The sequence below is a fragment of the Pygoscelis adeliae genome, unplaced genomic scaffold (assembly GCF_000699105.1).
Source record: "Pygoscelis adeliae isolate BGI_AS28 unplaced genomic scaffold, ASM69910v1 Scaffold87, whole genome shotgun sequence".
Taxonomy (NCBI): Eukaryota; Metazoa; Chordata; class Aves; order Sphenisciformes; family Spheniscidae; genus Pygoscelis; species Pygoscelis adeliae.
The window spans coordinates 4411807-4436777 of record NW_008825098.1 but is presented as its reverse complement, the minus strand read 5'-3'; the positions used below and the strand labels follow the sequence as shown (position 1 = coordinate 4436777).

The 24971-nt window shown below is 37.9% G+C and overlaps 1 protein-coding gene across 1 annotated transcript; it reads right to left on the bottom strand.

Moving 5' to 3' along the window:
- Positions 1-1795: 1795 nt before the first annotated feature.
- On the bottom strand, positions 1796-11092 carry SGMS2 (sphingomyelin synthase 2). Its single transcript, XM_009327059.1, has 5 exons — positions 10442-11092; positions 9546-9663; positions 7538-7691; positions 4614-4780; positions 1796-3768 (listed from the first exon to the last, which is right to left on the bottom strand). Exons 1-5 carry the CDS (start codon positions 10894-10896, stop codon positions 3565-3567), a joined length of 1098 nt encoding a protein of 365 aa, XP_009325334.1. The 5' UTR covers positions 10897-11092; the 3' UTR covers positions 1796-3564.
- Positions 11093-24971: the final 13879 nt, after the last annotated feature.

Genomic DNA, 24971 nt, shown 5'->3' with positions numbered 1-24971 from the left:
CTTTTTTAAGGGGGGAAGCAAATCCAGTACTAGAGTTCATAGCAATGTTTAGCACAACTCTTTTTGCTACTACCCCACCTGTAGCTATCATTCCAAGAAAACAGCAGTGAAGAATAATTAACATTTAGTACCATTTATGTCCACATGGGAGTGCTAACCACATACCATAGAAATGTCAATTTACAGTGGTTTCAAGTGTATGTTAATCATTTCTGGCATTGGAATTAAGCATCTGTAGCATGACCACATAGCAGCACATTTCTTTAAGTGCTCAAGTTAACCTTTTAAATCCAGGTTTAAATTTAGGTTACGCATTTAAGAAAGGTTGTTTCATAAATGCAAAGCGCCCAACAGCATCTGAGTCATACTGATATGCCAGGTGTACAAATGTAGTGCCTTGTTTGGTTTTGGTTTTTTTAAGTGTCTGGGAAGTTCAACATGTAAATGCTCTTCAGTAGAGAGAAGGAGCCTTTTATTTATAGTCACAGTACAGGTGCAGCTCATGTGACATCTGTACAAAAGATTATTATTGTAACTCCAGGAAAAAATAATTACAGTGACATACTGCAAAACATTGGGCATATACAGCCCAAATAAGCCTACAGTCAAGTGATCAGTACATTAAGTGAAGCCTAAGTTTCTCTTGTTCTTTCTACCCACTGCAATCCTTTTTCCTCTTAGGATGAAGCCATGTTTTCACCTTCACAGTATTTATATACTGATCACTCAGTTCTTAAAATTAGTAATTTTTATGTACCAGCTGTGGTTTGTATTGGATAAACTACTATAGAATAAGCACTAGCATATACCATTACTTACCCCATTTCATCGCCTTACATATACGCCTAAAGAGTTTTCAAATACATCTATACCATCCAAGTTTGCAAAAGCAGCTTAAAGCTATTGAGATAGTAGAGAAGTGGGCTTTTCTGCTAATTAAATGCACACACCATTTTGAGGGCTTTGGTACAATGGAGAAAATTTAAGCACTTAAGGGAGGGCTGAGTCAGAATGGGAATCAAGTATTTTGAGCTAGGGCTGCCATTTAAACTTCCCTTTTGTATTATAATAGAAGTTCCTATCAAATTCAGCAGTAGAATGAAAGCTCACACTGCCCAACAAAAGCATAATCTTTACTTGGTTCTATTTCATCACTTTCATATTTTTTCCTTCCAGAAATAGGAATAAGTGTAAAAAACCCCAAACACTTCATCCTGCATGAAGAAATTCTACTTTTCAGATATATTACAGAAATCCCACTGAGACCTTGTGGTTACGCAGACAATTAGCTATCTAGACTATCAAAGCATTTATTATTCAGCCACCAGATGAAAACCACTATTTAAGCTCCTTACTGGAACACTTTTTGTCATGTTATTTTCAAGGCATGGTTACCACTAATGAAGTTCATTCACGATTTCTAAAAGATAGTATTACTACAAGTGGCTTAACATGACTGTATTTAAGGTATCACAAAGCTTAGAATTCAGCTTCAAAAAAATATTATGCTCTGTAAACTAGTATTGATATAACAAGTATCTTGGGAGATTTACAGACTGACATCAAACGGATCCATTTATATGATACAGAAAAAGGACTTTCATATAAATGTTTTGATACTGGCTTTTTAGCTGCTCAAGGTCTGCCAGGAGCAAGCAAATGAAAACATAGGTATGCCCATACACACACAGCTTCCAGGGGCATGTTATAAGATTCTAAGAAGCTTATTTTAAATAACAAAACCGAACATCAGCAGATTTTCTTTCTTAGCTAAGTTTTACCAAGGATGTATTGTAAGGAACATTGTTTATTGTATTACTTTGATAATGCACAAAAATATTTGAAATGCACATTAATAATATTCTCATGTACAACTCATAGCAATTGATCCCCTTAACTGAAAAAAATTGTATTTGAATACTCTGTATTGCATTTTATAACTGGACTTCTTAAAAACAAGTTGTCATTATTTAAACTGTGTTCACACTTGTCACTCAGTTCAAGACATTCTTAAAATAAACAGCATTTCCTTTATATTAGTATCACTTCAACACAATGCAGTTTTATCTTTGCTATCAGGTTTTACTGAAGATCTGAAAATAAGATTGAGTTAACTGCAGAAATTAATACAGAACATAAATGGTTAAACATGGTATGCTAATTTTCTACTTTGCTTTCCCAAAAATACAAAACAATAAAAACCAACAAGAACCAGGTAGCTGTTAATTTGCGGTTTTGTTGCATGTTTGCCATGGTAATTTCCCACATTCTCAGCCAACTTGCTTAAATAGTCATTCTAGGTGGAGTGAAACCCTGGGAAAAAAGGAATCTGCATGTGAGTTCTATCACAGTGTCATTTAATATGAAATGGTTTTAGGTAATAATTGAAGAAATGCTACTGTTGTAGGCATTCACCTTGGCACTTTTTTGGTTTTTGTTTGTTTTTAAAGTCATAGAAACATGTGCCAACAGGTAAAAAAGAAATTCAGTGTGGAACTATGGCTCCCAAGCAAACTTGCTACATAGTTTCAGCACGAGATAGCTACTAAAATTAAAAAGTTTATTTTAAATATAGCCCCATTTTGGACCAGGCCTTGCATTCCTCAAGCAGGTGAGATCTGTAGGACTTTTGCCTGAATTAAGAACTGTATGATCACTCTTTTCAGTAAGTAGTTTTGTTTAATAAGCATTTAACTACACAGCAGTGTGTGCTTTTGTGTGTATATGCATGTACATACACCGATAGGCACGGTATAGTTATATGCACAAGGCCAAACTGCAATTAAAGGTTTAGACTTTGAAACTGTGTTGTTTTTAAAAAATAAAATTTTAGGCTCCTTGAGCTCTGATGTTAGCAGCTATTCCTAATTTGCAAAGTCATCAGGTAGCACAACAGTTTAAATATAAAATTACTAATAAAAATGTAAAAATTGGTATATAGAATATATGGGAGATAATGGTGGTAAGTAGTATTTTAGGGTCATAAGATATTCATACCCACAGAGTGTAGAAAAATCAAGACTCGCTTCCAGCTGTACCAGTCACGCAAAGGCCTTACCTTCATTAGCAAGAATAATGCAACAAACCACTTCCCACAATTGTGGTTTTTTTATGTACCTCAATACGCCGATATCGTGCCTTTACATTTTAGCATGTTTTTGCCCTTACGCACTCCAGAACTCTGAAGATGAGATTTTTGGGTGCTTCTGTGGATGAGTGATAGTTAGTAATGAAAGTGTTAATGTGGTCTTTGGCACCTCTATCTCATTAGTAAAGCAAAGTCCTACTCCATTTTTTCTTTAATTAAAAAAAAAAATCCCATCAGTGGTATGTTCTGTTAGCACTGAAGAGTAGAATAGGTCTGTACAGCCTGATGATAGGAAAACATATGAAATGGCAATATGTGTGTCTACAATTGTCTTTCCAATCAATTGCACAGAAGCTTGGTCCACTTCTTCAGTTACAGTGTAGTCCTCTTAAGAACTTTGGTTACAGCAATAATGTTTTGGTAAAAAAAAAAAACCAAAAACAAAAAACCCAGAGCAGATGCTTTCCTTCTTTTCTTCAGGTAGATTTTTCATTGTCCTCTCCTGTTTTCTGAACCCGTGAATACTTTTTGCATGAAGATTTGAAGCAGCTGGGAGGCCAAGATATCGGCCAGGAAAAGCTACAAGGAACAGAGCCTTGCACATTCTTCTCAAAGAAATAAAATATTGGATACCACCATGCTCGAGAGAGAAAATTTGTCTGCGAAGAGACCTTTAAAGTCTGTATTGGCACAAGCAGGTAAAGAGGAAATGGAAACAGACAGTCAGTTTAAAGCATTATAATCAATTACATTGAGTCAAAACAACTACAAAAATGCAACATATCCGCATACATTTCTGTAAAAAACAAGGTGCATTTAGCCCAGAAAAAAACAGAGTATTGAGATAGTGTATACATCATAGTCCAAATGTATACTACAAACTGAGCATCTTTAACACAAAGGGACACTTTGTTGCTGTACAAAATTTAGGGTGATGAAGCACTCAAGTCTTTTCGAATGCGACTCCTTTCAGGCATGTCATGTTTCCATTGATGACTAGTAGTTGAAAACTAGATTAAAATGGCTTGAGAGCTATGCTCCTACTTGAAAGTGTTCTTGAAACAACTGCAGAAGATACATTCTGAACAATGTACTTTTAGTGACATTTACAGAAGAACTGTCACTAGAATTTTAGGATGGTCTAGGTAATTTAGGTTGGTCAGAAATGTTATTACTAAACTACTGTTTATTCATAAGCTTAGACAAATAAGAGCTATTCCAGACATCCACTACAGCAATAAAACCTTGAAGTTCAAAAAAATGTTTAAGCCAAAATATCAGGAATTTCAAAAAATAACTTTACAAAAAATAGATTAAAAAGAATAACAGGCACAGATCAAAAAAGAACACCTTAATCCATTAACTATTTACTTAAACCGCAGTAAAGTGAAACTCCTTGCCCAATTTGTTTAAACTTCAATATGGAACCTCTATTTTTAATTTGAAATTAAGAACTAATTTTGACCTTTGAGCAGTATTAACAAATGCAGGCTATACATTGATTCTAAAGGTATTTGCCACTCACCTTTTCATTAGCCATTGAGTGGTACCACCAGAAAAGCCGTGTGGTGATATAGTAAGCAATGATGACGTCTATGGTATAGTGTTCATGAGCAACAAGGATACAAATTATGCCAGCAGCACTCATTAGCCAGCAGATTAAGTGATACCACCAGAAATGACGTGGTGAATCTGTGAAATAGGGAGGTGATGGAAAAAACACACACAAAGAAAACCATATACATTATTATAGCAATCCACAAAGGGAAGGGGAGAAGATAAAAAAGATGATTTAATTAAGGCTAGTAAATTTTAAAACATAACTCATTTATACAACACTGGTAAGAGAACCCTGTTTTGACACAGAAAACAAGACTAAGAGTTACGTAAACTTACTGAGGTGTTCTTATTTTGTAAAATGAACCCAAGATGAGCTTGCAGTTAGAAACAGACAGCACCGTCACCCATTTTCTAGTCAAATTAAGTAAGTTTTACAGTTAAATTGCTTCTAGGGTATGGGTGGAAGGGAAGAGACAGAATTGAGGCAAGACTTTGATTATTTTACTTGGGTGTATTGAGCACAGACTGTAAAAAGAGCAGAGATTCAAGTAAACTTACACTCAAGTAAAATGTCTAGAATTGATAAACCTGAGCTGAGATCACAGATTAAACAGGAGAAGGCACTCTTAATTCCTAGGTTTTAACTACTTTGCATGAAACCTCTGTTCTGTGAAACAGAATACGCTGTACGGGGAAGTACAATATGTGAATTTATACCCTTTCATTAAAGATTAACAAATGGGAGTGAAGCTATTCTTCAAAATGCATTTAAGCCACTTCAGTGGAAGAGTTCCCCTGCCCTTCTTTCCCCATTGAAAAATGCCTTGGGTGTCACAATGACCATTCATAACTTCTGACGGGCTAATGGGCTTCATTTCATTCGCAGTGGGAGGTTTTGGCATCCCTTGCCTTGTGGGGCAATGGTCAGCCTTTACTTTCACACAATGCCGGCAGAAAAGTTACTGATCTCAACAAGCCTACCCAGTAGTAGTTTGAGGCCTGTGCAAAATAGTTACTGTAGGAGGACTTAAATTTTGGTGCAAGTGTTAAAACAGTAAATTCTCTTAACTATCCTCAAAACATTGCAGACAAATCTGTATCTACTGATTTAAAAAAAAAAAAAGGAGCCAAGTCATCTTGAGAAGTTGACGAAAACAGCCCCAAGCAAGACAGACATACCAAGGCTAAAAATGTAAATAACTATTCTGGGCAAAAAAAGCTGGAGTGTGGGGGAATAAATGAAGAAGCAGCAAAGGATGAAAGGAAGAGAAGAGCAGAGCAAAAAAATCCACTAAGCCAGAAATAATAAAGACCTCGGAATGCGTCTTGTACTGAAGACGTGTCAACAAGAGAGCAGGAAAGAATACCATAAGCAACCTCTAATTCAGAGCAATTATAGGGCTTAAGCCCTTGCTCAGATAACATTTTGCTAATTATATGGGAGGCAGAAAAAGGAAAGCTATGCATTTCTCATTTATAGAGCATAACTCCACTGAAATGTACGCCTAACAATTAGGCAAAGGGCTTATTACAAGAATTTGTACGATACAATTCCTCCAACCCCTTATGATAAAAGTACATGAGTTATACTAGCCCTGAAAATATTGGGTTATCTGCATCTTTCCTGGTACTAAAGATATTGAAGAGTATGTGACCAGCGTTAAGCTGCAATAACATACACAAAACAAGGTGAACAACAAATCTATTATTAGGCTATTTTCCTAATACTGTTCTGGTAATTTTCATGAGTTACACATGCCATTCCCCCAGTAACGTTCACTTTACATGAAGGACCTAGGCCTAAGAATCAGCAGACTATAATCGGCATGTTAAATCACTGTTTGAAGAAGAACGTCTTGCATCCACAGATTTGAAGTTTGTCAGATTAAACAGGCATTTTTATATCGTGTTTTTTAAGGCAGAATGTAGCACTGCAACACTTCCTTCCCTCAACATTTTAATAAAAGGAAGGCATTCAACTGACACTGGCTAGTCTTATTTTTGTTTCAGCAAGAATTACACATTCCCATGAGCCAAGCTAGCATTTGCATAGTTTGGGACACAACAGTAGGAGAGAAGATTCCAATTCCAAACATGTGAACTGGAAAGGGAACTCCCCACTACGCATTCATGAGCGGCCAAGTTCCCAGGGTAGAAGCATTGCTTACCATACATCAGATTTAGAAGCTGGTGCTCAGTTATCCAAAGCTTCAATCGATGCTGTGTGTGCAGCACAGATAGATTTTCCCCCCATGCCCCATAGCAATGTAAAGCAAAGGGGGAAACCATAACCCCAACTATATCTTCTCTGTGCTTGCCAAATTCTTATCAACTTCAAGAGGCAAAAGTAGGTGACTCTAGCAGAAGACATCCAAGGAACATGAATCAACTTTCCCTTGTTTGGAGTAACTGATGTACAGCACACTTAAAAAAATAGCATTGCTTCTGGATGTAGTACAAGTGTGCAACGGTGCTGTGCTCAAGCCACAAAAATTCTTTAACATCTAAGGTGCATGAGCCAACCTGCACAGAGCTAATCTGCATGATATCAACTACAGTATGTTTTACTCAAAATTTGAATAACCTGTCAATGGATATTGAAGCAAGCTAGCTTTTCATTCAACCAGTAAACACTCTACGTAAAGATAGAAGTGACATGTCTAGTCACAGTAAGCCCTTAATTAAAGCCCACACCACTTTTACTACACCTGTGTTCCATTTTCGCTCAGCAAAGTCATGTTTTGTATTTCAAACTCATACATGTACAGTCTGTGTACAGCTGACCAGTTATCTTTTGGAGGGCAATAGTTTTTACATGCACTTTTATCATGTTCAAATCTGTTGTACTGAGAAAACACAAGAAAAGCACATCGAAATACCATCACTTACACTCTTTGATGAACAGGTAGATCAGCGTTAATACCACAGTGTGACCACTAAACAGAAAGTCTCCGCATAGGATGTGTGATCCAGTTATGGATAGACCACCACCAGAAATCAGTCGCAGGATCCTCTGAACCTTTGCCTGAGAATCTCCGTTCAACTAGAACGCCAGAAAAAAAGTACAAAAAAGTTTAAGATACACCATAAGTGACTTGAGTAAACTTCTTGCCCGAACATGTGTGGATTCAGGGAGATAGGGAGAAAAGGACACAAATTATCTTCAGTTTCTTTGGCTCTCTTTCACGTATTTGTAAACAAATAAGCACACATATCAAAGTTGACAGGTGCTAAAGATCAGCTTGATAACACTAGCATTCTGTCTATGCTTTTCCAGGCTATTTTAAAATATGTATTGTATGAGAATGAGATGCAGAATATACTGGAAAGGTAAACGTTAAAAATTTTTTTAAGGTCAGGTATGTCATGATAGCCATTGACGGAATGGATAAAACCCATTCAAAACGGGTCCCAATACAGTACAACCTTGCATACCGCTTCTGCCATTCTGTTCAGAGCCAAGCAATGTTTCTACAGAACAAAAAGCTCAAACTCACTTAATTTTAGATTTGGTTACAAACTCAGTCAGGACGTACTCAGATTTAGAGGATTTTTTTTTTTTTTTTTAAACATGCATTAGGATCAGCTTTTGATTTCTCATAGATACTAAGCAAACACTCAGTTTCACCTAGCCGTTTAAAGATTAACTCTGGGGAAAAAAAAAAACAAACAAAATTAAGGGATAACTGAGTTTTTCCATAATCAGAAAAATATTCACATGGGACAAAAAACCAAAATCCAGAAGAGCTATCAAGTTTTTCCAGAGTTCAAGTAATTCATCCTGTTTTAATGCTAGCAAAATGCACTTTCAGCAGAAACATTTAAGTTTTCCTTTGCTAACCCCTTCCCATTCCTCAATACACAGTCTACTACACACAAAGTCATTCCCCAAGCTACTAGAACAGAACAGTTGAGTCTTTACAACAGTGGTACATAAATAAAGCTTTTTCAAATAGATACTGATTCATAAGAAAAGTAGTTCATCCACTACGTTCCTAAGTCGTCCCAAAGTGAAGGAATAAGATTGAACAGACATGATGCTGTACTCTAAGACTGATGAGATCCTACACAAGAAGTGACAAATTTATCCCCCAAGCAAATTAGCAATATTTTTAGGTTTCAAAATGCCTATCTTCTCAGTGCACAACCAAACTGTTTCTTACTCTCTCAAATGCACTGTTCTTTCAGTGCAGCCAACACAATATAATTGCCTTGGAACAAACCGTATGTCTACAACTTTTTACTAGTAACCTAAAATGGCAGTTACAGAATCCCTTTGTGTCACCACCTAACTACAGTGCCACAAAATTTTTTAAGTATTCTTGTAGAAATATTAGCATGTACATGTTTCTATATGTATCAGCTCATTTAAACAGCTGAACTTGTTTCAGTCACATTTATATACATTTTGCAGGTTGGAACCAGGGACAGGCACCTGGCTTCAAGTATTGTGACAGCTCTTGACAAAACAGTGTGAGAAACAGGACAAAGCATATGATAACACTGTGAGTTTTTTTAAAAGGATACTGCAACACGAGCTTGTGTATGAGCCTATGAATTACAATATTGACCTTAGGTATCCCACCACGTAAGAAAAAAATATTGGTGCAGTATTAGAGCAATTAGCTTGAGCCTCAGAAGCAGGTTTACCAATTTGGTAGCAGCACTATTTCAACATAGGTACTCTGCTTTAAAGCATCTTAACTGCAGCAACGGCTTGAGGCTCTTTCTGTATCACACAACTTTTGGTTTATCACTATCTAAGTTCCTGAAGACATCAACTGAAAGTAATTTATGTTACTTAATAACACCTGGAACATTATCTTCTATTTGCTCTAATAAGCCATAAGGACTCAGGCAGAGACTAAGGCAAGAATTAGAGAGCAAAGGCTCTTACCTTTGGCGCACACTGAAAATGCATTCCAGGCACAGGTAAGGTGGTAACGTACATAGTAATACAGCGGTACAGATACAAAGTTCCTATTATAAAAAAGAACCTGCGTCCCACTATTGATCTGAAAGTAAGGGAAGGGGGGAAAATGATTGAGTACAAAGTTCACATGCAGGATATACATAACAGTTATGGAACTCTAATTCTAGGGCTTTAGCTATATAATAAAGCTAAAGAGCAGCTCCACCCCCTGCTCTTCACCACACACTTCTCTAAATCAGATACTATAAAGTCTTTCTTCAGGTTTTAGTCTTGCTAGCTCATAATAGTATGTAACTACCTCAAAGCTCCCACCAAAGCTATCTAACCAATTTAACAAGGTCTCAGTCTCATTTAGGTGTGCAGGCATAGTTTACCCCGACTCAGTGACCTTCTCTGTTTAGTCCCATATTATAACCACATACTCGACCTGAATATGTATAGTTTAAGCAAATGAAGACAAAGGAAAAAGCTTCTAGTCTAGCTGTACAGGACAGTGGGTTCCTCCTCAAATTTGGATGAGATTTTTTACATCATCATGATTTCCTCTGTTTAAACAAACATCACTATGTCAGTAAACACATTTTGAAAAGCACAATTCCAGAATAAATTTGACTAGTAGGTGTCAGAAATTCAAATTTAAAAAACGTTATTGAATAATCAAGAGAAACTTGTGTTTCCATATCCGGCATGGACACTGGAACATTTTCTAAAAAAGTCATTCCTTTGTCATTTTCCTGCCAGCCCTATTCTACAATATTGCAACAAGATGCTACTGTAAGATTTCTTCTACCCAAAGTGAACAAGGGAAACCAACATTCTGAAAACATACAGCAGAGAAAAAAAAATATATAGCTACTTACTTGTATCTAAGAAACAACCACTGGAATATCCACAATCCAACCAATATCATTCCATTTATTTCTGATACAGAAAAAGCCCATTTCACTCGATCAATGTAATCAAAAAATTTGTCAGGCAAGGGAGGGCTTAGCTCCTTTGGAGGTACTCTCTCATGGACCACAGTGATCATGACAGTTGTTAGAATCAAGTTGAAGAGAGCATAGACAAAGGCAATGCCTGTTTTCCACCATTCCAGAGGAAATTTGTTCCTAGACTCAGCAGGCATAGCAATCTGGATGTAATCAGGATATTTCTTTGTTGTTTTTCGCAAGCCATTAGACAAGCCCTTTGGTTTGCTAGTGCCATTTTTGTTCTCTTCACTGACTGAGAGAGTAGGTCGTGAGTAGCCATTAGAGGTGTCATTGTTTTGACCCTCCATATGCTCTTCAAGCTTTGCTGTCTCAATGGTATTCATTCCCAAGCTGTATGGCCAAATCGGATTTATCAGTGACCAATTTCTGGGCTCTCTAAAGTGTGTTATTCCTCAAAGTCCGACGTTCTTGTTCCTAGATGATTTTTGATTTCTGTAAAACTAAGAAGTGTCCATTGTGCTTTCACTATTCAGATACCGTAAAGCAAGTAGTGAAGACAAATCTTTCTTTCCTCTAGAGCTGTATCATCTGCAAAAAAACAAAACAGATACTGAGAACCTTCAGAACTAGTAATGTGACACTGAACAGATATCTTGAAAATGCTTATTCTAAGTTCCATCCAAGTCTACTTACATATACAGTCAGAAGGCAAACTAGAGACAGGTGGTTACTGTGAAATAATTCAAGCCAGTTCCTACTGAGTGACTTGATAAAACTCTGATCCATTTAGGAACTAGTAGCAATTTAGGCTTTTTTTTTTTTTTAAGGACAAGATCCACAGACTTTAATGGTCACGACAGCACTTGCTTTATCAGTTGTCAGAATTAAGACTAATCCATGTTTGCAACAATATTAAGTTTTATTGCTTAGGGGCATTCCACACAAAATATCTCCTTTTTGACCCTAGGGTTGCTACAGATATTAACATGGTTTGTCCATATAGATCAGGTAATCTTGTTAGTCCACGTGATAGGACATAAAACAGAAGGGCACTACAGGATTTGATTTTGTAAGGCATAAAGTAATTTAGATTCATCTAGAAAATCTACTCAGTGGATAGCCCCATTAAAATTTTCTTGGATCTAAATGAGTATTTCAACCAAAACAGTAAAAAAGGTGTCTACACAGCTACTGAAGTACCCACTAAATAATATCTGAAACTTCAGAGAACTGAGAAATACACCTCTGGATTAGATTCTTAGTTATGGTAGCCTATACGTAGAACAGACTACAAATGGATCTGTGTTTGGCCTTTAGTTACTTAAAAATATGTCTAAATACTTTTTTTTTTTTTAACAGAAACATATAGCAAGATTCATTATCACACAGGATTTATTTCAGGCTGCATTTGTCAATTCAGTAAAATCTCATTAGATTAAAAATTAGGTAAGACCATACGTTTTATAACAACATTTTCTACAAAGAGAAAAGAATGCAGTTCACCTATACAGAACTGATATTGCTCTAGTCGAAACAAAGGCCATTCTTCGCCCTGCCTTTAAAGTTCTGTGAAACCACTTATCGTAGTTGTGATGTACCTATTCTTATTACTCTCTTCAGCTCCTATGACAAAAGTAGTGAACACTTCGTACATGATAAAACTATCTACCAGCAAATTATAATTCTCTTTTTTTTAATTGTTCCTCTAAGAGAAGTTCAACACTACCACCACCTCAAGTCTCTGCATGCCAACACAGGCAGCCACAGTTTGCCATGCTATGTGTACAATTGAGTCATCATGATGGAAACTAGAGTTGCCAGTCTCCCTAACCGTACATCACAGAACTTGGCTTAAGAGAAAACAACCTGCTTTGGAAAAACCCGTCCAGTAACTGATGTCTTGATAGCAAGGACAATCTAAAACCAAAACAGCCTGGAAAGTTGGATGTTTGTGTTTTGGTCCCTCCCTCCTCACCACCCAAATAGAGAAGACAGTTAACAAGGTCAGCATGTAAATCCCACCGATTTCCTAGCTGCTGCTCTTACTGCTGAAAGAGAGAAGAGGTAAAGGTTCCGATCACAAATATGTGAGATTCATACAAATAATACTGAAACAGTCAAGAAGCATTTCTAAATTAACCTCTCAGCAGTGCTTCTGAAATCCACTGTCATTGGTTGACCTTTTCTAAATCCCTAGTCAACAAGTGTATGAAAACTGAAACACACATACAACACCCACACAACTCTCCACCCCCAAAAAAACCCAACACCCAAGAAAACAAGTGGTGATTTCAGATGCTTTTTGTCCCTCTTATTAATCAGACCATACACTCTGCCTCACTAAGAGTAGGGGATGTTTAACCCAGCAGCCAGGCAACAACCCCTCTGATGCTTCCTACAACTAAGAATATTCTTTTAGAGCAGCTGCAAAAGCAACAGCCTTACTTAAAACTCTAGTAGAGCAACATTTCAACTTTCAGAAGTCCTTTTCTTAACACACAACATTCTTCTATTCCCTCTGCCTACTAAAGATAAGCATATGACAGAACGCTTAAATGACAGCATAGAAAAAAATCTGAATCTGTCTAATTGCTTAAGTTTTGGAACACAAGTCTACCTAGCACTCACCTAAGTCAAGACTCTTCTTCTCAACATGATGTTATACTTAAGTCACTGATGTAGAGATCAGCAAGCAAAACTTGATACATTTCATATCCTGCACAGTTGAAGCATTTTTAGAATTATGCATTTACTGAAGAACAGACAGCATCACAGTAAGCAGCAACCTTAGTTATTTCCTTCTCTTCCACACAAATACCTAACACCACTAGTAACATAAGTAAAAGGAAGACTTTTTTCAGATATGACATCCAAGTAAGCCTTAAAGATCAAAGCATCTGAACTACAGATGAACAATAACCTAACAACCTAAAAGTAGAGTGGCACTCAGGTTTTTATATTAACTTATTAAGCAAAGCAATTATACCTACAGCTTTGCAAGAAAAAAGTTGTGTTCCTTCCTGGTACTTTTAAATGGATTGTAAGGCATATTGATCTACCATTTCTGATGGCTCATCAAGATTATTTCAAGCAGAGTGCATACTGTGGTCAAACCTTTGTTTACATTGATAGTTCAAGCTGCTATTTATCATCTGATCAGTGATCTGTAAGAACATAAAGGCTTTCCTTTATAGTACCTTTTCAACCTGTTTCTCCCATATTCTAAAAGAAAGCAGAAACTCTATTGATGAAAAAGACAAAAACACTCTGCTTGAAGCTTTGAGCCCCTTGCTGCCAATCTGACCGGCCAGAGAAGCCAACAGCCTAATCATCCTCTGCTGCAGGCTGTAAAAGGCACTCCCCAGAAGTACACAGTTTTTTCTGCCAACTTCCGGTCCCCAAATCACATACCCATCCAAGTCCTTGTGAGGGGTGTGTTCCTTTTAGCTTCCATGTTGTCCTTATGTTAATTTAGGTAAAATATCCTATTGCTTCTTTTGTCAAACCTGGAATGCCCCCATATCAAAAATAGGAGATTTTTGAAATCTAGAAACTGCCTAGTAGCAGGCCTGAGACTTCTTCAGTAACCAGGCAGCAATGCTCAGACCTGGCCATCTTGCCAACATCTAGGGTCTGAAAATCAAACCCAATTGCTCTAAGCTATGGAATATCCACTGGGGGAGTCTCAAGGACTCACAAAAATTGGGCAAGCAACCCAAAAGGATAAATAAAATTCCTGTAAGGGATACACCCACGTTTTAGGAACAAGTTTTCTTTTCGGAACCACTTCAATACCTTCTAAAAATAGACACATACCCTCATCAAGGAGCAGAGCTTCTTAACCATCAATATTACAGCAGAAGTCGTAATTGCCACAAGAAACAACATAGTTCAAGGAAAATCTTAAGAGTGAAAAAGATGCAAAAAGAGCAGAGGTCCTAATTGTTTATCCTGAGCTTCTACTTGCTCCCATGCAAATAGCTCCTTTAGTTTTCTGCACCCTCATTTGACTGTCATTCAAATGAAAATAGTTGACTGGGGGTACAGCTTTGAGACAAGTGTAAGAAAGCACGTCTACATTTGGCTCTTTATGCTAGAACTTAGGAATAACAAGCAGTTTTATTTAGCTTGTTAGTCATCCGATTTTCACATAAAGGTCATTTTCACATAAAGTTAGCTCACAAGTTGTGTTTCTTATCCAGTATTTGGAATTTCTGTTACACTTCTCAAAATATTTTAACTTCTATAATTTATCAAGGAATGAATAGTGACAATTTGCACAGGCCTTCCAAATAAGCAGTTCTTAACCTGCTGTTCCAAATATGAACAATACTATTGGAACAAGAGCATCCAAAAAAGTAAGACTGATCTACTCTGATATTAAGGAAAGCTACACACTCATATACAAGATGGAAAAGGTTTCTAGGCAGTAGTACTTTTAAGCCTCATTCACTTTCGTTAAGGTTGGCTCAAACATTTGATATAGCTGTAATCTATTCTTGTATTTGGTAGTTGCAGAAAAAGGGTCTGCAAATAAAGTACTGCAGAAAAAAATTACACAGTTGGAGATAACATGAGAGAAAGTTATAGTATCATATTGTTATATATATCACAATTAGCAGGAAACAACTGTTAGCTAGTTTGTATTTTCTTCAGTCAAATTTTTAGGACTACCTATGGGACCAGAACTAGAAGAAGATGGGTAGCCTCTGCTACCTTGACAGCAATGAATAAGAACTGGCTTTCTGGGATTTCTCTTTTTATTTTTAAAAGTATTCCAGGTCTCTGTTTTTATAGTATCCCTTCTTCCATGCTATATGTATGCCTCACAGCATGTAGACCATTAAAAAAAAGAAAGCCACAAAAAACCAAAAAACCGCTAAACCAGCACTGAGCAAAGTACATTTAGGTATGCAGAAACAGGACTGAGTTTAATAGGTTTGCTTATCATTTCTATGTCCCTACAGTAAAAATATTTTCAGAGCTATGTTCATCTTTCAGCTGTACAATGTTTATGCCTACAATATATAAATACATGCACAAAGTGAATTGCAGTTTTTCTAAAAGTTACAAGTTGATCTACATTCTCTAATAGGCTGCCAACACATTTCTTGCTGTGATGCTAAAGAAGTGCAAGTAAGATAAAGCTGTATTACAGAAGTACCATTCATTCAAGTGCTCTCAGAATTGAGATTGTCATCATATTGTCACTTGCAATAAATTTCAACTTCTATAAAAAGCATTAACTACTTACACCCTGTATAAAATTCTTTTCAGTAGTAGAAATAGAGCAGATACTCCCTCTACCTCTTGAGAGGAATTTTGCAGTTCTCTCATTTAGGATTACTAATGTACCAACAGAAGCTGTTTTTTAAGGACTAAATCCCTATACTTACCTAGATAGAGGGGAAAAGCTTCAAGATTACTGGTTATCTATTTGTACAATCCAAGTTTTACCAGTTCTGTGGAATTCTGTTTCTTCACACCTCTTAATAGTAAGAAGGATATTAGTTTCCATTTTCCTGGCATTTAGTATTCAGTGTATTCCACAACAGTGCCAGGTTTCTGAAACAGTATGTCCCAGAAAGCACAAAAAATATTAATACCCACATGTGTAGATATGTAATTATAAATAAAATATGTAAATTTTTAAAGAGCACTCACCAGGACCCCAATGACTACCTAAACAAGAAGAAAAAAAAAAAGTATCTTTGAGCTCTTTTATCATTGTGAACACTGTTGAGTAGGTTTGCCTTAATCGTGTGAAGGCATCTTCAGACTCTCCAACTATTTGGTCCCCACACTCCAGAGGATCATATTTGGTAACCAAGAGTCTGATGCCCTTTAAAGGTGCTTCGTACCCTGATACCATGACAGGCTTAGACTTTCCTCCAAGTTATTTACCCTTATCTTTTAAGAACCAAGGTCACAATATCTGTTAAATGGCAATTATTTGTTATTTTTTAGTGTGGTGTAACTCATTCTGGCAATAACCCACACGTATATGGCATAAACAAAGACAGTTTTATTTCCAGGTTAACAGTCTTTCCTAGAACAAAGGTTTTGAGAATGGTCAGAATCATATCTGTAGAATCAGAAGCGCAAACAGAATAATTCAGGTTAGAAGAAACCTCAGGAGGCCTCTAGCCAGGATCAGCTATAACCTCAGATTACGTTGCTCAGTGCTTCATCCAGCTGTACCTTTAACACCTCCAAAGATGCATAACCTCTCCAGGCAACCTGTTCCACAGTATGGTTATTCCCACAGTGCAAGGTTGGGGTTTTTTTCCGTAATCTACTTTTTTTTGCATCTACTTCTTATTGCAAATTATGCCTCTTGTGTCTCATCCTCCCACCACCGTGAAGAGCCTGGCCCTGATGTTCCTGATGACCTCCTTGTAGGTATGAGGGGGCTGCTGTTAGGTCCCCCCGAGACAACTTTTCTTCAGGCTGAAGCAACCCAGCTCCCCCAGCCTCCCCTCACAGGGCCTGTGCTCCAGCCTCCTGACCACCCTGATGGTCCCTCCGCTGGGCTTGCTTCCAGTTTATGTTTTTCCTGGACCAAAGACCCAAAACCAGACACAGTATTCTAGATACAGCTAAGTAGTACTGAGCAGACAGGAATAATCACTTCCCTATAAATACTGGCTACACTCCTATTAAATACAGCTCAGGATAGCGTTGGCTGCCTTCACTGCCAATGCACAAAACTAAATCCCTTTTTAACAGAGCCAAAAGAAATATTGACCTTTTTCCAAGAGGCTAAAGACTCCCTCACAATTTCTTCACTCCAGAAAAATGAGATTAAGAACAGCCTTTTTCCTACTTAATCCATCCTCTCCAAAATGAGTCTGTTTCAATATTTCAGATCTGGACAGAAAAGCCTGCTAACCTGAATTGATACTTAAGCTCTGAATCAGCTGCTTTTGAATAAAGGCAAAAAAGGTCCTCTATCACTGCATATTTGTAACATTGCAAAGAAGTGTTGGGCTTATGTCCTTTTTTCCGTTCATTAAAAATGACTATTATAAACACTCTACAAAGAGTGGAAGTCACTGTACTACCTCAGTCTTATCAGGCAAAGTAATTCCGAAAGAGTGCCAAAAGAAACCTCTGGATCATCAGGCTTTTATGTAGTTTGCTGTCTGAGTGTCTCAGGCTTCTCGCTGCTAACTGCTTTCATTCTGGTATAGCTTTGCAGACACTGTTGAAGAACCACTATCCAAAGCAAGATTCTTCTCAAAGACACAGCAAGGTTTAAAGATTTGTTGGGAGCCTAGCAGCACACCTGATGCCCCACATCCCTTTTAGCGCACACAAAAGTTGCAGACTACTGGCTGTGGGGTGGAGGGGCCTGGCACAGAAGGCAGGGATGTTTTAGACTGTTTTGTGAAATCCTCCACGTAGTTACCATGGGTAAAGGTTGCACTTCATAATGGAAAGTGAGACCCAGAGATTAGTCACCACTCTCAGTACAGGGCAGTGAGGAATCACAGTGACTAATGCATACTTTAAAGTGACTCTGCTACAGCTTATCAGCCATCAGGCAGCTAGAAGAGGAAGTCACATAGAGTAAATTTATCAGTGATACACCCTAAAAATATTTGGGTAATTATTAAAAGATAATGCCTGTCAAATTTTTCCCCTGTGCTACTCCCAAAAAGCAGCAGTGACAACTCCAAAATAAGAGGTCACATTTATGAGAACATTCTTGAGCATTTCCTGCATCGGTAAGAACCCTCTTCTTAAAAGTTTAAAGTGAGAGGACAATAATTGCTTAAATCTGCAGAGTATTTTACAACATTAGCAGGTAATAAGAAATACATGCACAAGTTGTACAACCCAGATAAAAGCTATTTTAGCACTGAAGTATACACGAGGTTCATACCTCATAACTCACATTTAACCAAAGTCTAATACAGACATTAGTCCTTGCAAGGCATATGACATTGAGACAACCGTTAATTGTAATCCTCATCTAGTGATAGCAGAAAGACACTACATGAATTCTTAGGACAGAGCATATTTAAAATTCATTAGTATCATACTATAAGCTAGTTTCACATAACCCTCAGTTTGATTGGCACATTAAAATGATGTATCTCTACACAGGAGCAACACTTGCTGTGTTCAGAGGCTCAAGCAATGAAAACATCCCTTTTCAGAAACACTAATATCTCCTTCCCCCCCTCTCCCCCCTTATCTTATGGTATCCTGCATATGTATCCTGATCAACGCTTTACCCTCTGTGCCAACGCTAAGAATCTAGCACACTATACTGTCAAACAAATCAGGAAAGAGTCACTGAATACCTTCTCCTCTCTTTCCCCAAAAAAACTCCTAGATAGTTTTCAGCTTGCTCAACTCTGACTTAGCTGCCTGGAAAGCTTCATGAATATTAGTTAAGAGGGATGATACAGACACAACACATCCTCTATCATTGACAGTAAACACACAGATTGGCTGAAACTGACCATGAAACACGAACTGCTCTCTATTTTGGTCTTCCCCTCTACCTTCTTGCCACAACTACCAGTTCCTAACCCCACCTACCACCAAGCAGCAACAGCATGAGGCTCTCACATCACAACCAACCCCCCAGTAAAATAGAGATGGGAATACTCAGACCTCTTTTTCAAGCTGTTTGTTCACAGGCTCAGACACCCAAATCTACGTCCAGCTCACACGCTGAATGTTTGTTTCCCTCTCACTTCTTTTTTGCAGCTTTTCACGCCACACTTTCAGAAGTAAAACCAGGTAAGTTTAATTTTAACACCAAGAAGTTAAGACTACTGAGCAATTTCAGCGACTACCACAATCAACCCACACAGATGTTTATGTAGGGGATTAGAACAACAGCACTGAATCCTTTCATAATATATTATTTGAGCTTCCAGTTTGCAATAACCAAAATTATATCAAGTTTCCTATATGTAACTGGGTTTTTCACTGAAATTCTACCCATCAAGTTTAAGCACTACACAGTTAAAACTGTTCAAAAAAAGTCATCACAACCTAAGCTCCCAGTGCAATCCCATGGTCTTCCTTAAACTTGTTCAAGTGTTCCATTAGCTCAAGATTTCCTATTAATAGAAGAAAATACTTTCCATGTTATACTGACAAGAAAAAAAATTTCCTTTTTATATTATGTAATTAGTCAGGGAAGAAGACACTGTTCAGCTTTAAACACTGAACACTTAAGTGCTATGCACTTCACCACTTCCTTCTTCATTTTTGTTTCTGCCACAGATTGACAAACAGAACACACATTTCCTTAGAATTCTCTCTTCTCCTGCCTGGCACGCTATCTCCCCACAACACTGGGTATCATTGTTAAATAAAGTTTCAAGAGGATGGTAACAGTGGGACAGCAGTAGAAAATAATTACAAGTATCACCCAAATTCTTTCTGTAATACCTTTTCCAGACATTTTGCTATCTCCATTTGAGCCTCACCCTAGTCAGAAGAAGAGGTCGAGAATACTATTAATTGTATTTACTGCCCCTCGCAAAGCTACTATTTACCCAAGTACCTAACTAAACATCTCCAAAATAATTCAAACCTCTCATTATTCCCTGCCTTTGGTAAGAAATACTTTCTATCCTCTAGCATTTAACAACCCTGCATTGAACATTACTGCAATAACAAAATCTTTTTATGCCAAGCTTCTCATGAGGCTCAGCATAGAGGCTTTTACCATTCACAACAACCCTTTCATTTATTCTCCTTCCCCTTCTCACCTAATAGTTTGAGAAGTTTATTGCTTTTTTAAAGCTTTTAAAGAGGATTTAAAGAACAAAGTTGGTGATGCTCATCCCAAATTCCCATTTACTAAAACTACAAGATTAAAACTATTCCTGCAAGAAAAAAGCCAATTACCATCTTCAGCATCGCTCCTAGAATAGCCATCATTAGATGCTCTCATTGTAGCATTAGACAACTGCTTTGTAACATCTGCAGCATGACTAAAAAGGTACAAATTAAATTAATAATCTAATCATTGGAGTTATACGGATCTACCCTGCCAATTGGTAAAATCTGGTGTGAAAGTACTGACATTACTCTGAATCTACATAGAATGCTTTTATAACACACTGTACCACATACCTCAGGTAGCAACTTCCACTCTGTAAGCTACCTGTTACGCCCAAGGGAGGCTTCTAGTCATCATTGAACCTGTTATCTTTAGGAGTATAGGAAAGTAAATGATCACTCAAACTAATCCAGCATGAATGTGAGGTGGAAATACAAGCTGGTCAATCAAACTGTCTGCTAAATGGCATTTGTATCAGTTGCAGTGTGCTGCAGCTGAACATTGTTTATCTTCCATTTCTTTGTTTAAAGACTTGAACAGTTAACACTACTATTGCTTTAAATTTTGAGTCAAGATACTATTTCCACAATAAAAAACACAAGCTGGAACTCAAGTCCAGTTCTGACATTTGTCTTACTGTTCATGAGAAACTGGGGGAGGGGGGGAGGACAGAAAAGAATGTATGATCAAACAAGATGTTTCAGAAAGGACATTTGAAAAAAGTTATTTCCAAATTTATTTAATAGTTCTTGGTCATATTTTCATGTGAGGTCCTAGAGCTCTAGAACTGCTTTCTAATAGAAAGCATTTTATAAAAATTATTCAAAAAGTATTTTAAAGCATTCTTATCCCATGTCCAGGCAGACATCTATATATACACCGATTTGGGAGAGGCTGCACCTTGAATACTGTGTTCAGTTTTGGGCCCCTCACTACAAGAAGGACGTCGAGGTGCTGGAGCGTGTCCAGAGAAGGGCAACGAGGCTGGTGAGGGGTCTGGAGAGCAAGTCTTATGAGGAGCGGCTGAGGGAGCTGGGGTTGTTTAGCCTGGAGAAAAGGAGGCTGAGGGGAGACCTCATTGCTCTCTACAACTACCTGAAAGGAGGTTGTAGCGAGGTGGGTGTCGGTCTCTTCTCCCAAGTAACTGGCGATAGGAAGAGAGGAAATGGCCTCAAGTTGCGCCAGGGGAGGTTTAGATTGGATGTAAGGAAAAATTTCTTTACTGAAAGAGTGGTTAAACATTGGAACAGGCTGCCCAGGGAAGTGGTTGAGTCACCATCCCTGGAAGTATTTAAAAGACGGGTAGATGAGGCGCTTAGGGACATGGTTTAGTGGGCATGGTGGTGTTGGGTTGACGGTTGGACTCGATGATCTTAGAGGTCTTTTCCAACCTTAATGATTCTATGATAAAGGGAGGACATAAAGAGGTGTCACAGACTAGCTGAAATATGGAAAGACTGTAACTACCAGGTGACAAACAGATTCTATAAACTGTTCCTCCAAAACACACTGCAGCAGCCAGAACTGCAGACAACAAACTGTTTAAGAGAATAAAGCTAGTCTCATCTCTAGACTCACCAAGACCAGTGATGTTGTGAATGTGTGCTAAGTAACCATGGTGTACAGTAAATAAGTGGTGAATCAACTAATTCCATGTGATCAATTACAAAAGTGTATGGAAAGAACTAAGTGTTCAACTGGAAATAGCGTAATCAGTTTTAAAAGAAGAGAATGCAGAACTCAGCAAAATTACGGCACAGTAAAAACAATTATTCTGGTCTACCAACTAGTATCTTCTCATGAAGAAGGATACCTGATTACACATTGCTATTTTCTGCTGTGCTCCTGCATGAGTCTTCCTCAAAAATACCAATTATGCCCAAAGAGATTTGCATGTATCAGCAAGGACAGTTCACGTACTGGCTTCAGAAGTAACCTTCTAACTTTAGGACAAGTTGACATAATCTGAGAGAATTATTGTCTAGAGCAGAACTTGAAAGCTAGACGGTACAGTGGCTTGGCTTTCAAGAGCTTTCATCAACATAGTACTACAGCAATCCAGGCCACTTGTTAAGGTACCTACCTAGCTAAACACAGGCCAGCACAAGGGCTTGCAGAATCTAGCCTCTGCTAAAATCAGCTGTTCCAGGAACTGCTGCTGCATAGCCATTTCACAGCTAGAGCCATTGCACATGCCTCTGCTCTTAACTACTCTCCTCGCCAGGAGCAGGACAGTGCATCCAATTATCAGTGGTGCCAATACCACCCTAAGAACTCACATCTATTCTAGAGAGACAGCAAAGGGCATGAAGGGAAATCTCATAGGTACTTAATCTAGAAGGCCAACCATGCCAATTTCACTCGATAGTCACTACTTTAAAAAGTAGGTAACTTCACAATTTCATAGCTGCATAACTGAAGCACAAAAGCTAACAGTTTACCTCACAATATAACAAGGACAATATTAAATATATGAATACCAGCTGCCGCACATGACAGATATTGTATAATAGGAAACACCTCCACAGCAGCAATTACAGGACTGGCACAGGAGAGAGACAAAAGCCCTCCAGACTAATGCAAACCAATTAGGAAGAAAACAAAAGACCCACATACATTAGGCTACAACACTAACATCTGAGTGGTACTAAGTTGTTAATGACAGCTGGGGCAGCCCAAGAAGATGGCCTGAAACATTCTACACTAATCCCAGATCATGCGGTCTCTTAAAACTGCTTTATCAAGACAAGATACAAACATGGGGCTGGTTCAGGACTTGCCATACAAGCTGCCACCCAGAAGGGCATCTTTTATTTAGCTGGCAGCAGAAGTCAAGCTGGGATACAAGCCCATTCCATCCCATATTAAGCTGCTCCACTCCCCTCAGTGCAGCAGTAATAATTAGAGATAGTTCATGTAAACAGCCTAGGCCACACAATTTTAACTCATATTACAGGTCAATGTTAATTTTATTTAACTGCATGAAGTGCAGTTATCTCTATTGTATACCTGTATAAACAAAGATAGTGGATCACAAGTTACCCATGTATTGGGTGGTTTTTGTTGTTTTGTTTTTTGAAATAACAGAAGGAATTTATCTTTTTTTTCCCCCTCCTAATACTTTGACTTTTAAGAAGCCAAAGTTGTCTTCTGTTGGATTTTTTTTTTTAAATAACCAGAAGCTCTTTTAAACTTTTCATACGTGCACAATATTAAGGAAACTGTCTAAAAAAATCTTTACACCACAAGGAATGCAAAATGCTGCTCTGGCATAAGATACAAATTGAGTTAGAATTTCGTAGTTTAAGTCCTTCAGAAAGCAGGATCTATGCCCTACAGCAGATGTATTATCCCCTCCTAGAACTTCCCAGATGAGTTCCCATCATTCAGTATCTCGCTCAAGACAAAGAACACACAAGAAACAGGTTTTCTACATAGTAGTGTCAGCATTCCAGCAAAGACTGGGAAACAAGTCAGTCCAAAAATCACATCCAGCCTCTGAGCAAACCTGATTTCCTTTTATTTAAGACAATGCATATTGTGACCTGCCTTAAGTATTGAATACTCAGATGTGTGGGTCATAAGCAGAAAAGGAGTGTCACATCTTTTGAGTAAAGACATCTTCCAAAGCCAAAAATGTTTCTTCCTACATTCCTAGGATAGCTATACTAAAGCATACACTCAAAAAAGTTGTATCATCTTCAACTCTGAAATAGTTCAATTCCAACAGAGTAATTAATTATCCTAAAGAGGCCTATACAGAAAAAGCTCTTGGCTTCCCAAAGTTTCCTCATGTCTGACAGTAAGATTTAGGAAACAGATTTGGACAGAGTTGAGACCTATTCAACTCTGCTTTTATGGGGCAACAGCACAAGCCCTATGATGGCACGAGCTGTGATCTCTTATTCTGCAAGGAATCAGTCAGGGCAGTCACCTGAAGCGTCCACAGTCAGAATTCACAATAAAATTTCTTAAGCATGTTCAGATACCAGAACACTCAACATTCAAACACACATAGTGAGACACTTTCCAGCAAGAACTCAAGTTTCCACTAACCCTCAATATTTGAGCTGAAGTGCAGACTTCACAGCAGACAATTTAAAAAAAAACCACCAAAACCAAGCCAAAAAACTAGGAACAAGTTACTATTCAGTTTAACTATATGAACCATTTTTCATCACACATACAGGAGGTAGAATAACACAAGACAAGAAGGTGCTCACACACCTACATATTTTCTCTAAAGTAGTAACTCCATTCTGAACTGTTAGGTAAAAGGCTGGTACACGTCAAACAACATACAATGTGAAGATCTATTTGAAATACATCTTGATTATCTGCAAACTTACCTCACGGGCAATCACTCTATAGGTGCTGCCTGGCTACAAGGTAAACACAGACAAAAAGGTCCTCTCAGACAAGGCTAGACTTAAGTTACATCAGGCTGCACATTAAACATTAGGCTAAAACTGATTAACCAGTTTTGATGTTTTGATCTCCTCAGAAAGAAGGTCCTGTTGAGCTAAGGTATGGGTCAATTCATGAGCACATCTGGCCTACGTGCCTTTAACTCCCCAAGCAGACTTGCTTTGAGTGAAGCATTTCAGTCTGTTCCCTCAGACCAAGTCTGATATTTTGCTCATA

Bases quoted from the DNA above. Each gene is read 5' to 3' on its own strand.
- SGMS2 (XM_009327059.1), bottom strand. From the start codon at position 10,896: ATGAATACCATTGAGACAGCAAAGCTTGAAGAGCATATGGAGGGTCAA. The intron at 4,781-7,537 runs GTAAGTGATGGT...CCTATTTCACAG, and splicing joins CTACCTGTTCATCAAAGAGT to ATTCACCACGTCATTTCTGG. The intron at 3,769-4,613 runs GTGAGTGGCAAA...GTGCCAATACAG, and splicing joins ACTCAATGGCTAATGAAAAG to ACTTTAAAGGTCTCTTCGCA.